Source organism: Cryptomeria japonica, chromosome 9 (assembly GCF_030272615.1).
Source record: "Cryptomeria japonica chromosome 9, Sugi_1.0, whole genome shotgun sequence".
Taxonomy (NCBI): Eukaryota; Viridiplantae; Streptophyta; class Pinopsida; order Cupressales; family Cupressaceae; genus Cryptomeria; species Cryptomeria japonica.
The window spans coordinates 99,531,135-99,544,540 of record NC_081413.1 but is presented as its reverse complement, the minus strand read 5'-3'; the positions used below and the strand labels follow the sequence as shown (position 1 = coordinate 99,544,540).

Genomic DNA, 13,406 nt, shown 5'->3' with positions numbered 1-13,406 from the left:
AAGTGAGTATGATCATTGTGTTTACTTCAAAAGTTTGAAAAATTGTTTATTCATTATGTTGGTGTTATATGTTGTCGATATGATTGTAGCAAGCGAAATCATGGATGAAATTAATAAGTTAAAGACTCAATTGACTAGGACTTTTGATATGAAGGATCTAGAAGTAGCACAACAAATTTTGGGCATAGGAATACACAAAGATAAAGAACGTAGTAAGTTTTGGCTATCACAACGGAAATATGTGGAGAAGATCCTCATAAGATTCTACATGCAAAATGTGAAAACAGTTAAATTTTCTACTCTATTCTCTTGCTATCTTATGAAGTTTGATCGGAAACGTTGATAATATTAAAAATTCAAACGGTCAAATCCAGATACTACTTAGCAACAATTAAATTTTTGTAATAACCAATCTTTTTATTATACCTAATATTTTTAACAAAAAGAACTTTCCCAAATAAAATACTCACATGCACCACTTTTATTATCAAGACTTTGACATCACATCTAGTTCTACTCTATGATTCTCTTTCGAAATACTTGATGCACGTTTGGGTTCAAATGCTAGTTTCTAGAAAAAGCTAGTTGTTCCAGAATCTGTTCTAAATAGATGAAGATTTATGAACTTGGGTTTTTGGAAAGCTACCTACTTTTATTAGTTTTTGTAAGATATGATAGAGAGAACTTAGATTCTTGCATTCCTAATGACAAAAATAATGACTTTTCACGTAGATGAATTTTCTTTCGTTTCCTTTCTGAACAATCTAAAAACTAATCAGTAGATTGCTAAATACATTTTCAAGTAAGAAGATGCTAAGAGAGTAATGTTTTCAATTTGTACATTACATATATACAAAGTCCTCTCTGCTTGAGCTATCGATACAATCAGATACAACCCAAACTGTTGCGCCACAATTGAAAAACCAAGTTCAGACTCTCTGCTTAAGGAGCTGATAATTTCTTCTAAACAAGTCACAAAGAAAATATGACTTTCATATGAACAAGCTAAGCCAAACCATATCACATAATAGATATCAGCAGAGCTCACAAATCAGCTCATATTTACATCTATAATCAAGATGGTCTAGGATGTCATATAGTCAGTCCCATCAGATGATCTGTCTGGAATTTCTCTTCCAATATCTTCTTCAAGCTTCTTGTTCAACTGGTTTGAAGGAACAGTAAAGATGGTTGACCTCTTCCACCGTGAAGGGTTTCTTAAGAGCGATGAAGTCATCATTGGCCTCCTGAGCTGAAAGCTGAAGATAGTGGTTTTGGGCCTTTTCTAGGAATGAAGGACAGGCAATTTGTACTCATGAAGAGTTTAAATGTAGGTGAGTTGGGCCTTGGAGGATGGAAGGGAAAAGGTGACTTTTGTAGTTGGCCTCTGATGGCTGTTATTTGGGGCTGAGTTCTCATCTTGACTGGCGAAGTATCTGTTGAAACTATTGTGAACCACAACTTTAGTTTTGTCTGTCTTGGGTGAACAATTCATATCATGATCTTTCAGACTCCATCTTTTAGCAGCTTTGCTGCGTCTCTCTTGTGCAGTTCTACGTAGATTTTCCATTTCCCTAATATGATGTTTGAATTCTTTCCGAACCACATCCAACACAACATCTCCATACCTTTCACACCAAGACCTGAACACAGCCAAAATCAATAAAGACTGCATTCTGAACACTCTAAATTAACAATATATAATTGGGAAGGGATCATATGAACTTACGTGGGAAAAAACTTTTTAAGTTCGTTTTTGTCAACAGGCAACTGTGTTGCAATGGATTCAATCTGTTCATCCCTGATTTAAATGCACAAATAGGACAAATCAACATTTTATCATTTATCTTACCTTGCTGAGGCAGATCTTTCATCTGAAATTAACTATCAAATCAAATTAATGATATTAGATTTCCACAATCCATAGTGCTGATAGCGGCTGTTTGATTTGATTGTGTGAGAGATTTTTCTGTTTCTTAACTATCTAAAATCCTGATGATTTTGATCACTGATTAAAAAACTCACACACAAAAAACAGCAGCTATCAAATATATCAAATCCATATAGAACTTAGAAAATTTACTTGGTTTGCATAGCATGTAACCTGACCACATCACCAAAATTGACAAACATTTATACTAAATTCTATATTGTTGCTCAAAGATTTACCACCAAAGCCACTTATTTGAAACCATTTAGATGGAAGAAACTACATCCTTTGATATCTTTCCTGAATACAACTTTCAAGGTCTTAATTCAGACACGTATACTTACGTAAAATTTGGATTGGGATTTGTGGTACCCATCTCTGCAAGGATGCGTGACAACTCCATCTTTATATTCTCACCCAAAACCTGAGTTAAATAGCAAAGATTTTCTTCCTCGTTATAACCATACAAGAAACAAGCTTCATTTATGCTCAAAATGCTGTTGAATGCCAAGAAGTTGAAAGAAAGAAAAATCAACATATCTCATTGACGATCTTTGTTAATGGGCTTTTACCAGAAGATATTTTGTGTTAAATAGTTATCAACTGGAGAAACTAAAAGCCTCATATGAACAAGCAACTTGATCAGTACCTTATCAACAAAAAAGTCTGTTGCAGCACCATCAGAATGTATCTTTCTCTTTATCTTCTTTGTATTCGGCCCTTGTCCAATTGGTCTCAGTATTAATTTAGAAGGTGAAAGAGATTCCTCTGACATTTCAACATTTAGAGGAAGGTGATCCGTGTCTTCTTCATTCTTGTTCTTCTTCGAGGATTTGAATAGATCTAATCCCCATGATTTATTCCCAAACTTCAACTGTTGCTCATCAGTTTCAGAATCAGAATCAGAATCACTAATATGAGATGAATATGAAGCCTCTGTTTGACTTTCCTTAGAATGGTCTTTATGCACTTTGAGGAGCAGCTGATTGAAGGCTTTTTTAACTTTGGCTCTGGTAGTCCCTCTTTTATGACCTGCCCATGACGCCATGGTATTCTCTAGAAGAGATGATTTTACTGATTGTTTGTTGAGAGATTCTTTGTTGAAAGGTTGTACAGGAGTATCCAATGATCCAGCTACATGCCAAAAAGGGTTATTTTTGAATGATTCGGTGGGTTTAATACATATAGCCATTCCTTTATAATCCTTTTGCATTGGTAAACTAGGAGGATTCCTTGCGGGACAGCAATCCTTGACAGTTGCTGTTCTAAAATCTAGAGACTTGGGAACAATTATAGATGGGAGTTTTTCCTTGGACTCTGCTCCTTTATAGGGAGTTAAGCCAAGACAAGGCATAATTATTTCTTGTTTCATTGAATATTTCTCTTCGCTACAATCACCTGTCCTTCTGGCTGGAAAATTCTTGAACATGCTCTGGTCCTCTTTCAGCTCCACCACTGACCACTCTGTTTCTTGCCTGTTCACTGACTCTGGTAATACCTGCTGTTTATCAGGCTCAGTTATAATATTATTGAGAGTACAGGGGATTAGGTCACTACTCAACAAGACATCTCGGGAATCAATCTCTGCTCCCTGTACTGCCAGACGAAGAAGTAGAGGCCTCTTTGAGAAATTGTAATCTTCTTCTGATATGCAATTTGCATAGAAGAGTTCCTGCTCCATGATTCAAACAAGGAATTTTTTGAGAAAAAGAGAAAAACTTTCATAGGACAAAAAAGGAGAAAATACAGTCAAAACTACTTCTCATAGCAGGGGATGCACATATGATAGTTCTCAGAAAGTGCTCAAATCTTCACACTGCATGATCGAATAAAGGATTTCACAAATATAAATCCAGGAAGAAATGTTCAAACAGAAACAAGCATGACGTTGAAGAATATAATTTTAAGAAGGTGTAAGAAGGTGTGGCTTACATAAATATAATTAGGCAAAGTGCACCATCAACTAAACTAGAGTACTTAGAAAACAAAAGAAATATTTAGAATTTACCATAAGGAGGAGCTCCATAAAGGAAACAATGTTTTCTTATGTATTTTTCAATTATTTGTTACACATACCCACAACCAAATATAATTTAGGCAGAGCGCACCACCAACTAACTAGAGAACCTAGAAAACAAAAAGAATAGTTAAAATTTAACATAAGAAGGAGCTCCATAAAGAAACAAATGTTTTCTTATGTATTTTTAAATACACCCCCACAACCATACATACATTATGTTGGAGCATAGCATACCCTTCTTCCACCTTAGTGTATAGTGATGTTGCCTCAAACAAAAAACTGGTACATAGTAGCAACAACAGGAGGAGAAATAGTTTTAAGGAGATTTCAGAACAGGAATTGTATTTATCTATAAATTATTTATGAATTCAATCTTCCACATTGCCAATGGTTCAAACATCATAAAGTTAGATGAGTCCACCGTAGAAATGACTTAGCAAGCCAAATGGTGAGTGGATCTGCATCTGGCATATACTCGGAAAGAATGCTTAAAATTTCACAATCAACAGCCCAGTTGGCAACAGAAAATCCTACATGTACTAAATCAAGTTGTATGAGTCCAGTGTGGAAATAACTTAGCAAGCCAAATGGTGAGTGTACTGTACCTGCATCTGACGAACATTCACAAAACTTAGCAGATAAGAAACCTATAAAAAGCTTAAAATTTAAACTGAAAGTACCAAACGTACTGCGAGAAATCCAAACAGGAGATTCAAGTCATTCATCTTGCAAATAGCAGGTATCTGCCTCTTTTATCCTATAAGGAGGGTGATGCAGAGCATCTCCCTTAATTTTCTCCTTGCCATGTCCTGTCAGTTGGATACTCAGAAATCTGCCCAGACATATCAGGAATTGTTTTCTATAGTATTGTCAATTTTCTTCAAGTCTACAGCAGTAAAGTCTTTGATAAATAATTTCTTAATCTGCCTGAGTCAGGGGTTTTCGTCCACAAACTTGGCAAGGAAAATAAAAGGGTTTTCATCCTTTAAATGCCATAAGGGATTTCTTCCTCAGGTTAAATGAGCCACAGTTTCATGCTCCGAAGGGGTAATAATCAGATAATAAAAGATGTACTCTTCATATGATTTTCCCTTGTCCTTGTTTGGTGTCTCTTATATATCTGTTTTCCTTCAATAGTCATGATTCTTCACATGCCCAATCTTTGCTAAAATTAAACTTTAATTTTATATTTTATATTTTAATTTATTATTATTACAATTGCATTTCAACAAAGGTACATTACATTTAGCAAGTACTCAAAAGGTTGCAGGTCTTTGAGACCAGGTCGAGGGGGAGCCACAGATCCCATGGAAAGACTCATTGGAGCTATAACCAAACAAGGAACAAGAGTTAAAGTTAAAGTTCCCGATCTCGAAGGTGAGTTGAATCTAAAAGTGTTCATAGATTGGGTTCAAGTCTTAGAAAAATACTATGACATGGAGATAATTGAAGAGACTAGTCCACAAGGGTCAAAGGTGCAGCATGTAAAATGAAGTATCATGCTGCTCTATGGTGGGAGAATCTCCAAAATGCTAGAAGAAGACAAGGGATTATGGCAAAAAAGTTAAAACATTTGAAAACAAAATCCTTGCCTTTAAATTATCAGCAAAAGCTTTTTTAAGAATTCCAAAATCTGAAACAAAACGAGTCTTCTGTATCAGCCTATGCTGAAGAATTTTTGACGTTGCAAATCAAGATTAATTTGCAAGAAGATGTTGAGCATGCATGCAGTGGCCCAATACATTGATGGGCATAGATTTCAACTCCAAAATGAGTTAGCTGCCGTCACAGTGAATACTATGGATGAAGCATATCAATTAGCCTTAAAACTAGATGAAAAATTGAATAGGTTGGGCAGGGTGGCTAACAAAAAAGGTGGCAGCAATTCAGAAAGAGGAAGAGGAAGTTCACCAAATCAATCAATGAAGAAGAGCCATAGGATCATTTGAACTCAAACTTCAAAGGGAGGGGTGGCTTTAGAGGCAGAGGATGAGGATACTAATCTTCTGGAGGTTGGAAGCCTTTGAGGTGCTTTATTTATAGCGAGGCCCATAGGGCTATAAATTGCCACCAAAACCCCAAGAGAATGATGGTGACCTAAGAAGATGGAGAACCCTTGATAGAAGAAGTTGAAGTAGAAATGGATGAGATTTTGATGTTGAATAGAACCTTGATAGATGGAGAGAATGTATTTTAGACACGATGCAAGTGTAAAGATAAAGTGTTCAAGATGATTGTGCAATGGTGCAAAAATTAATTGTTTGTATTCCAAAACCAAATCATTATAAAATTTATGTTTGAAAAAGGCTCATATTGTGTTTTCTATGCCATTGTGTTTATGATTGATCTTGTCTAGTTGACATGAAAATTGGTTCATATGTATGCCAATGGATGCTTGCCACTTGTTATTTAGTAGGCCTTGGCTAAATGATAGAAATGTGATTCACCATGGCATAGAAAACACATATGAGATACAACATGAGGGTAAAATCCATATCTTGAAACCTTTTAAAGGAAAAGGAAGAACTGAAATAACAACTTTGTCTCTATTTACAATGGGTTGGAAAGAGAATTTTAGAGAATCTAAGGGAGAGGTTTGTTTTCTTTTGTACCCTCAAGAAAAGAAGAAATCAGCTCAGCACACAATCCCATTAGAGACGCAAAATTTATTGCAAAAATATTATGATTTTGTGCTATCTGATCAGCTAGTTGGTTTGCCTCCTTGCAAAAATATTACTCATCAAATTGATCTAATTTCAAGTGCCAAACTTCCAAATGAATCTGCTTATAGGATGACTATTTTAGAAAATGAGGAAATGAGGAGGAAAATAATTGAGTTATTAGAAAAGGGGTTTGTAAGAGAAAGCATGAGGTCATGTGGCATATTTGCTCTACTTTCCCCTAAGAAAGGAGGAAAATGGAGATTATGTATTCTAGAGCCATTAACAAAATCACTATTAAGTATCAATATCCACTACGTAGAATGGATGATCTATTTAGATTGCATGTTAGGTGCCAAGATCTTTTCCAAGAGAATCCTCAAAAGTGAATATCATTAGATTCGGATTCATGAAGGTGATAAGTGGAAGATTGCCTTCAAAACTAAGGATGGGTTATTTGAAAGGGTGGTGATGCCCTTTGGATTGTCCAATGCCCCACTTACCTTCATGTGAACAATGAACTAGGTGTTTAAATTGCACATTAGAAAGTCCAATGCCCTACTTACCTTCATGTGAACAATGAACTAGGTATTTAAATTGCAAATTGTAAAGTTTATTAGTCTTTTTTGATGATATCTTGATTTCTAATAAAACTATGGAGGAGCCAATAGAACATTTAAGAATAGTGCTTGACATGTAGTAGAAAGATTGTTTATCAACCCTGAAAAGAGAGAATTTTGTAGAATTGGTATTTTTGGTTAATGTTTTTTTAGCAAATGGATTGAGCACGGATCTAGAAAAGGTTAAGGATTTTCTTGAGTGGCATACTCCTCAAAGATTACTAAGGTGAAGTGCTTCCATGGGTTGGTGAATTTATATAAAAGATTAATTAGAAATTTTAGTGATGTAAGTGCACCATTGATTGATTACACAAAAGAAAAGGTTTTTTTAGTTGGACAAGGGCACCTCATGTGAGTTTTGAACAACTCAAGAGGAAGGTTACTAAAGCACCTATTCTTTCTTTGCTTGATTTTGGGAAACCTTTTTATAGTTTGAGTGTGATGTTCCAAGACGCACTATTGGGGGAGTGTTGAGCCAAAATAGAAAGCTTATGACTTTTTTCAATGAAAAATTAAATGAAGCTAGAAATAATTATACCACTTATGGTAAAGAATTCTACATTTAGGTACAAGCATTAAAATATTGGAGGCATATCTTCTACATAGAGAGTTCATTTTGATGACCAACAATCAAGCCTTGAAATATATAAATTCACAAGGCAAACTATCTCATAAACACACCAAATGGGATTCATTCTTACAAGCTTGCATGTTTGTTGTATAGCATAGGAGTGGCAAAACCAATGCAATGTTTGATGCCTTAATCAGAAGACATCATTTATTGGTTGTAATGAGCCATGGGTTAGCTGGCTTTGAAGAAATGGAGTGTGTGAATATGCAAATGATCTAGAATTAGGTAGTCTCTATGCAGTTCTAAGTAGTCAAGACCATGTATCCATTTGAAGACTTCTTGAGAAATGCATTCAAGTGGGTTGGGTGGGCACTTTGGAAGAGATAAGACTTTTGGATTAGTGAGTGAGGAATTCTTTTGGCATAACATGATGGGGGATGTGGACAAGTTTTTGGCTGCTTGTAGAGTGTTCCAAATAGCAAAAGGAGGACGTCAAAATAAGGATCTATATATGCCCTTGCCAAGGGAACCGTGGAATGATATTTCAATGGATTTTGTCTTGGGGCTATCACAAAACATGATGGGAGAGGAATTCTTTTGGCGTAACATGATGAGGGATGTGGACAAGTTTTTTACTGCTTGTAGAGTATGCAAAATAGCAAAAGGAGGACGTCAAAATAAGGATCTATATATGCCCTTACTTGCCAAGGGAACCATGGAATGATATTTCAGTGGATTTTGTCTTGGGGCTGCCACAAACCCAAAGAGGTCAACATGATTTGGTATTTGTGGTGGTGGATGTTTTTCTAGAATGGCTCACTTTATACTTTGTAAGAAGATGCAAGTCAAGTAGCACATTTGTACTTTAGGGAAATTGTGAGGTTACATGGTATCCCAAAAACTACAACTTTTGATAGAAACACTAAATTCTTAAGCCACTTTTGGAGAATCTTGTAGAAAAATTGAGCAATAGGTTGCAATTAAGTTCAGCATACCACCCCCAAACCAACGTCAAATTGAGGTGGTGAATAAAATTGTGAGGTTACATGGTATCCCAAAAACTATAACTATTGACAGAAACACCAAATTCTTAAGCCACTTTTGGACAATCAGTATACCACCCCCAAACCAATGGTCAAATTTGAGGCGGTGAATAGGAATCTAGGTAATATATTAAGGTTTTTTAGTTGGTGACATCCCTAGACAATGGGATTTGGTGCTACCCAAGCTAAGTTTTCCTATAATTCCAGCATAAATAAGTTTACATGTAAGTCTGCATTTCAAATTTTTATGGTACAAATCCTAAAGGAATCCTAAGTCTACATGTAAGTTTTCCTATAATTGATCTGCCAAAAAACCCACATATTAGCCAAGAAGCTACTGATTTTGCAGAAAGTATTTGAGAGGTACATCAACAAGTTAGGCTAAAATTATAGTCCATGAACGAGAAATATAAGAAGAATGTTGATTTGCCATAAAGAAAAAAAATATTTCAAGGAGGAGACATCATCATGGTTCATCTATGCAAGGAATGGTATCTCCAAGGTGCCTACAAGTAAAAAACCCACGAAAATTGGGCCATGCGAAATTCTGAAGAAGAGAAATGAAAATCCCTACCAAATTGATTTGCCTAAAGAGCTGGACATCAATCTTATCATTAATGTTGCTGACGGCATATATTCATAATAAGTTGGAGCAAATGATGATTAGGTGGAAGATGAGCAGAATGAGAAGGGAAGTGTATCATTACTTGCCGAAGAAGAAAAGAGAGCAAATGGAACAAGTGTTAGACACCAAATTGATGGCTACTCGATCCAGGTCGTATGAGTTATATTTTTTAAATGGGAAGACCTGCCAAACTCTTACAACTCTTGGATCATAGAAGTTGACATGCTTAAGTACAACCGAACAACTCCACCTTTTGGACCAGAATTATGAAGTTCAGATTTTCTGAGAGTAGGGGAGGATGATGCAGATCATCTTCCTTCATTTTCTCCTTGCTACATCCTGTCAGTTGAATAAGAGTCAGTTTTCCTAGAACCTTGTTTTTACTAAGTTTATTAAACTGTTTGACAGTTTTGTTGCTGTCAGATTTTTATTTAACAGCTGTTTTCATCTTTCTATTTTTAGTTTGAGGAATGCAAGTAGGAGTGAATAACTGTTTTGGATTAGAGTATGAGACATATAGCTAATATAGAGAGCGAGTTCTTGGGGAAAAGAGTTAGAATTTGGAATTAAGGGAAGGAAAGCAAAGAACAGGGAACAGAACTGGATTGAATTAATATAATATACTATCTAATTGTCTATTTCATAAATTGACAGAATGATTGTTATCCTGCTTTAATTCTCTATCGTTTTTTCAGTTTAATCTTTCATGATTTAGATCAGAACAGGGTATTTCCTTTGAAGGCTAATCTGCAGGTTCAAGAAATAGATTTGCATTCAGTTATCAGAACAGAGCATTATTTCCTTTGTAGGCTATCTGCAGGTTCAGAAACAGGTCTGCATTAGGGGCTCCTGCTCCTTTCTCTGGATAACATGGATATAAGTATTTCAAGGCTGTAGGGCTCTTCTGAGCTGGCATTCCTTAGCTACCTCACCACAATAACCATAGGATACCAACACTACACAAGTCATCTTTTCCACGGGTAAGATCACTATGAGAAATCTAACGGTAGAACTCTTAAACTCAAGACCCGGTGATGTAATACAAACTCACTCTGGTCTGAAATTGAACTTACAAAAACACCACAAAAGTGCAGACACTCTGCTCCAATTCAACACTTGGATTTCAATTTAATGAATAATGCATTCACAGATCTCAAAACAAAATAACTCTGAATTTCATTTCAAAACTGGAAATTGGCCTCAAATCTATCTTAAAAATTAATCTTAATTCTTTGCATCTCACCTCTCTGTCTTCTACCAAAACCCTCATTTGCTAGGCCGCGACCCACACATGATGCACTCTGTTTTCTTTTTATTTTCTTTGTTCTTTTCGCAGTCCTCACACAAATTACTACCCACAAAGTTTCAACTTTCAGTCGATGTCTCCCTCTTGGACAACTCTTATTCTTTCTTCCTTTTTTATGCTTCTGCAGCTTTCTTATCCCCTCTACTCCACGCACTCACCTGTTCCTCTCCTTCTACGTATTCATATCTCCTCTGTTTTTTTTTTAAAACCACCCACACAGCCCTGTCTTCTATCTCCCTTACGCAGCCTCAAACCCATTCACCTCTCTCTCTACTATCGGCTGATGTCTCTCTACTATGCAGCCCCAATTTCCTACGGATTGCCCCCCCTCTTCTTTGTGCAGTTGTATCTACTAAATTTACTCCAACCCATCTCTCATACGTTACTTTCAAACGATTTACACATTTGCTAATATTAAGGTCTTTACGGGACTCCACCCCTCCTGCATAAACATTCAACACTTTCAACGCCTACGTGAAGGGAAAGTTGGAATTTCAAATTGGGGGTTCCCTCCACGTGGATGCCCCGCGTCACCTGGTAAAACTCTTATAACTCAAGACCTCTTTATTCTCAAAAACAGGGGCACAGCCTGTGGGTATTGAAATTTGACCTCCCTATCATAAAGTATCCAAACTTATCAATTCAAACAAGCGCTACCATTTTTTGAGCTTTGGTCTCTCTGCTAAACACCCATGTAAAAGCGAGGTGATATTTAAGGTATCAGCCACCCAATAGTCCACCAGAGTATACTAGATTCCCTTTGTAGGAAGAAGAACCTTTTCTCACTTTACCTTCTGTATTTTTTAATTTCCATCCATTTCATTTTGACAGGAGGGAACATCCCCTTGCCAATCCACTTAAGATTCAAAACCCTACGTACTTTTAGGTATGAAATAAACGGGTCTTTAGTCTAATCACGTAAACTAAAAATGTTCATGGACTAGGAAAATTTGTCAAGTCTTTTTGCTATAAACCTAATAGAAGAGTTTTCAAGAAATTCTATTCAGGTAAATAAGCAAACTAAAAACCCTCCAAAAGAAAGTCTTCTAAACCTTAGAATGAATCTTTTGATCTGCTTATAATCAGGAAATGCGCACAAGATAAGAGTTAGGTATCTAACCTGAAGAAACAGTAACTTGTCTCTGGTTATTGCAGGCCACTCTCCTTCTGCAGGGGAGGCAATAAGGGCATACAACAAATCAGATCTGGTGGCATCCACTTCCTCTTCTGATACAATCCCCTCCTTATGAAGTCCAATCTTGTTTAAGATCCTATGAAACATGTCCTGCTGCCATTTCAGATTCTCAGACTGCTGATGTGCAAGTCTCTGTTCTGGAGTCTCGTCTTCAATTTTCCTAAAGGAGAAGGTATGCATGTTTTTGTACATAGATGAAATGTTCTCCTGAAAATGGAATCACCACATTAATCACTAAATTAAGTTATTACTAAGAATCAGGATAGTTCAATGCGCAAGAAAGTCACCTGCAGAGATTTGTACGAAAGGGGAAAGCTGCTGAAAGCCATGATTTTCAAAGCACCCTTGTAGCCCTGAAATCTTTCAAGAGTATAGCAGAGAGACTAAGAAGAGAAGAGGCAAACAGTAGCTTTGTTAGAAAAGAGAAATAATAAGGTTGGATGTAGAAGATCCGAAAGGCACATGACATCACTCAGTCTGCAAAAGAGCATAGCTCCTTTTAGGACGTGGCAAATTCAAAATTTTATACTCCTAACGGCTAAAAGTGGAAAAAGTACCCGTTGGGAGTGGGCAGCCCAGCTTTACTGGCCAGCATGCCTTAATTATCGTATTTATTATTTATCTGTCTATAATGGTAAAATCTACAATGTCAATTGTTCATTTAATTTTGTTTCTATTTTAATGCAATGATTTTATATAATTAATATTGATAAGTGGGGTATTCTTGTGTAAAGTTGGATTTATCTTCATTTTTATTTGGACTTTTTTTAATTATATTTACACCTTTTTGTATATTTGATCTTATTTGATCTATTTTTGTACATATTCTCCAATGTTTGATATTTATTATGCCTATTATTACTATTGATGTTCAAACATTCATCCTCCACTTAAATGTTATTGCTTCTAGTCCCAAGTCAATCCCATAGACATGAGATCACTCTTGCACTTGCTAATCTAACACTCAAAATTTTAAAATTAAAATTTAATTTTTTGGTAGTACATATTTGGCATGATTTAGTACTACATATATTTGTATTTAAAGGCATTGAATTGCAATCATTATCATCCTCTCATTTCTAAAAATCATTGAAATTTTTTGTAAGGAAAAACATGTTAGGAGCACTTCAATTGGAGCATCTAAAAAGATTCTAATTTTGCATCACAACATTCTAAAGGATCTACATGTTTGAAGATCTTTATCCTTACTCATTTCTATAATCATAAAATTCATCCTATCAAAGAGTTTGACATACAAGAACATGACCCTTGTAATCTAGTAATCTCCTTTTAGGTGTTTATAAACAACACAAATCTTTAATTTTGAATTAGAAAACAAGAATATGCATTGTACCAATTCAAATTTGAGCTCATGGAGATCACCCAAAACAATAAATGCAACCCTCCAAATTGGTCATAAACTATTGTGGTTTTGA

General features: G+C 35.7%; 1 protein-coding gene across 1 annotated transcript; it reads right to left on the bottom strand.

Moving 5' to 3' along the window:
- Positions 1 to 814: 814 nt before the first annotated feature.
- On the bottom strand, positions 815 to 12,511 carry LOC131072985 (uncharacterized). Its single transcript, XM_058009308.2, has 6 exons — positions 12,258 to 12,511; positions 11,896 to 12,177; positions 2,580 to 3,602; positions 2,275 to 2,354; positions 1,730 to 1,801; positions 815 to 1,643 (listed from the first exon to the last, which is right to left on the bottom strand). Exons 1-6 carry the CDS (start codon positions 12,297 to 12,299, stop codon positions 1,325 to 1,327), a joined length of 1,818 nt encoding a protein of 605 aa, XP_057865291.2. The 5' UTR covers positions 12,300 to 12,511; the 3' UTR covers positions 815 to 1,324.
- Between the last annotated feature and the right edge of the window lie 895 nt (positions 12,512 to 13,406).

Excerpts from the sequence above, each read along its gene's own strand:
- LOC131072985 (XM_058009308.2), bottom strand. The coding sequence starts at position 12,299 with ATGGCTTTCAGCAGCTTTCCCCTTTCGTACAAATCTCTGCAG. Across the intron at positions 12,178-12,257 it reads TTTCGTACAAATCTCTGCAG|GAGAACATTTCATCTATGTA; the intron begins GTGACTTTCTTG and ends TTCCATTTTCAG. Across the intron at positions 1,644-1,729 it reads CTTAAAAAGTTTTTTCCCAC|GTCTTGGTGTGAAAGGTATG; the intron begins GTAAGTTCATAT and ends GGCTGTGTTCAG.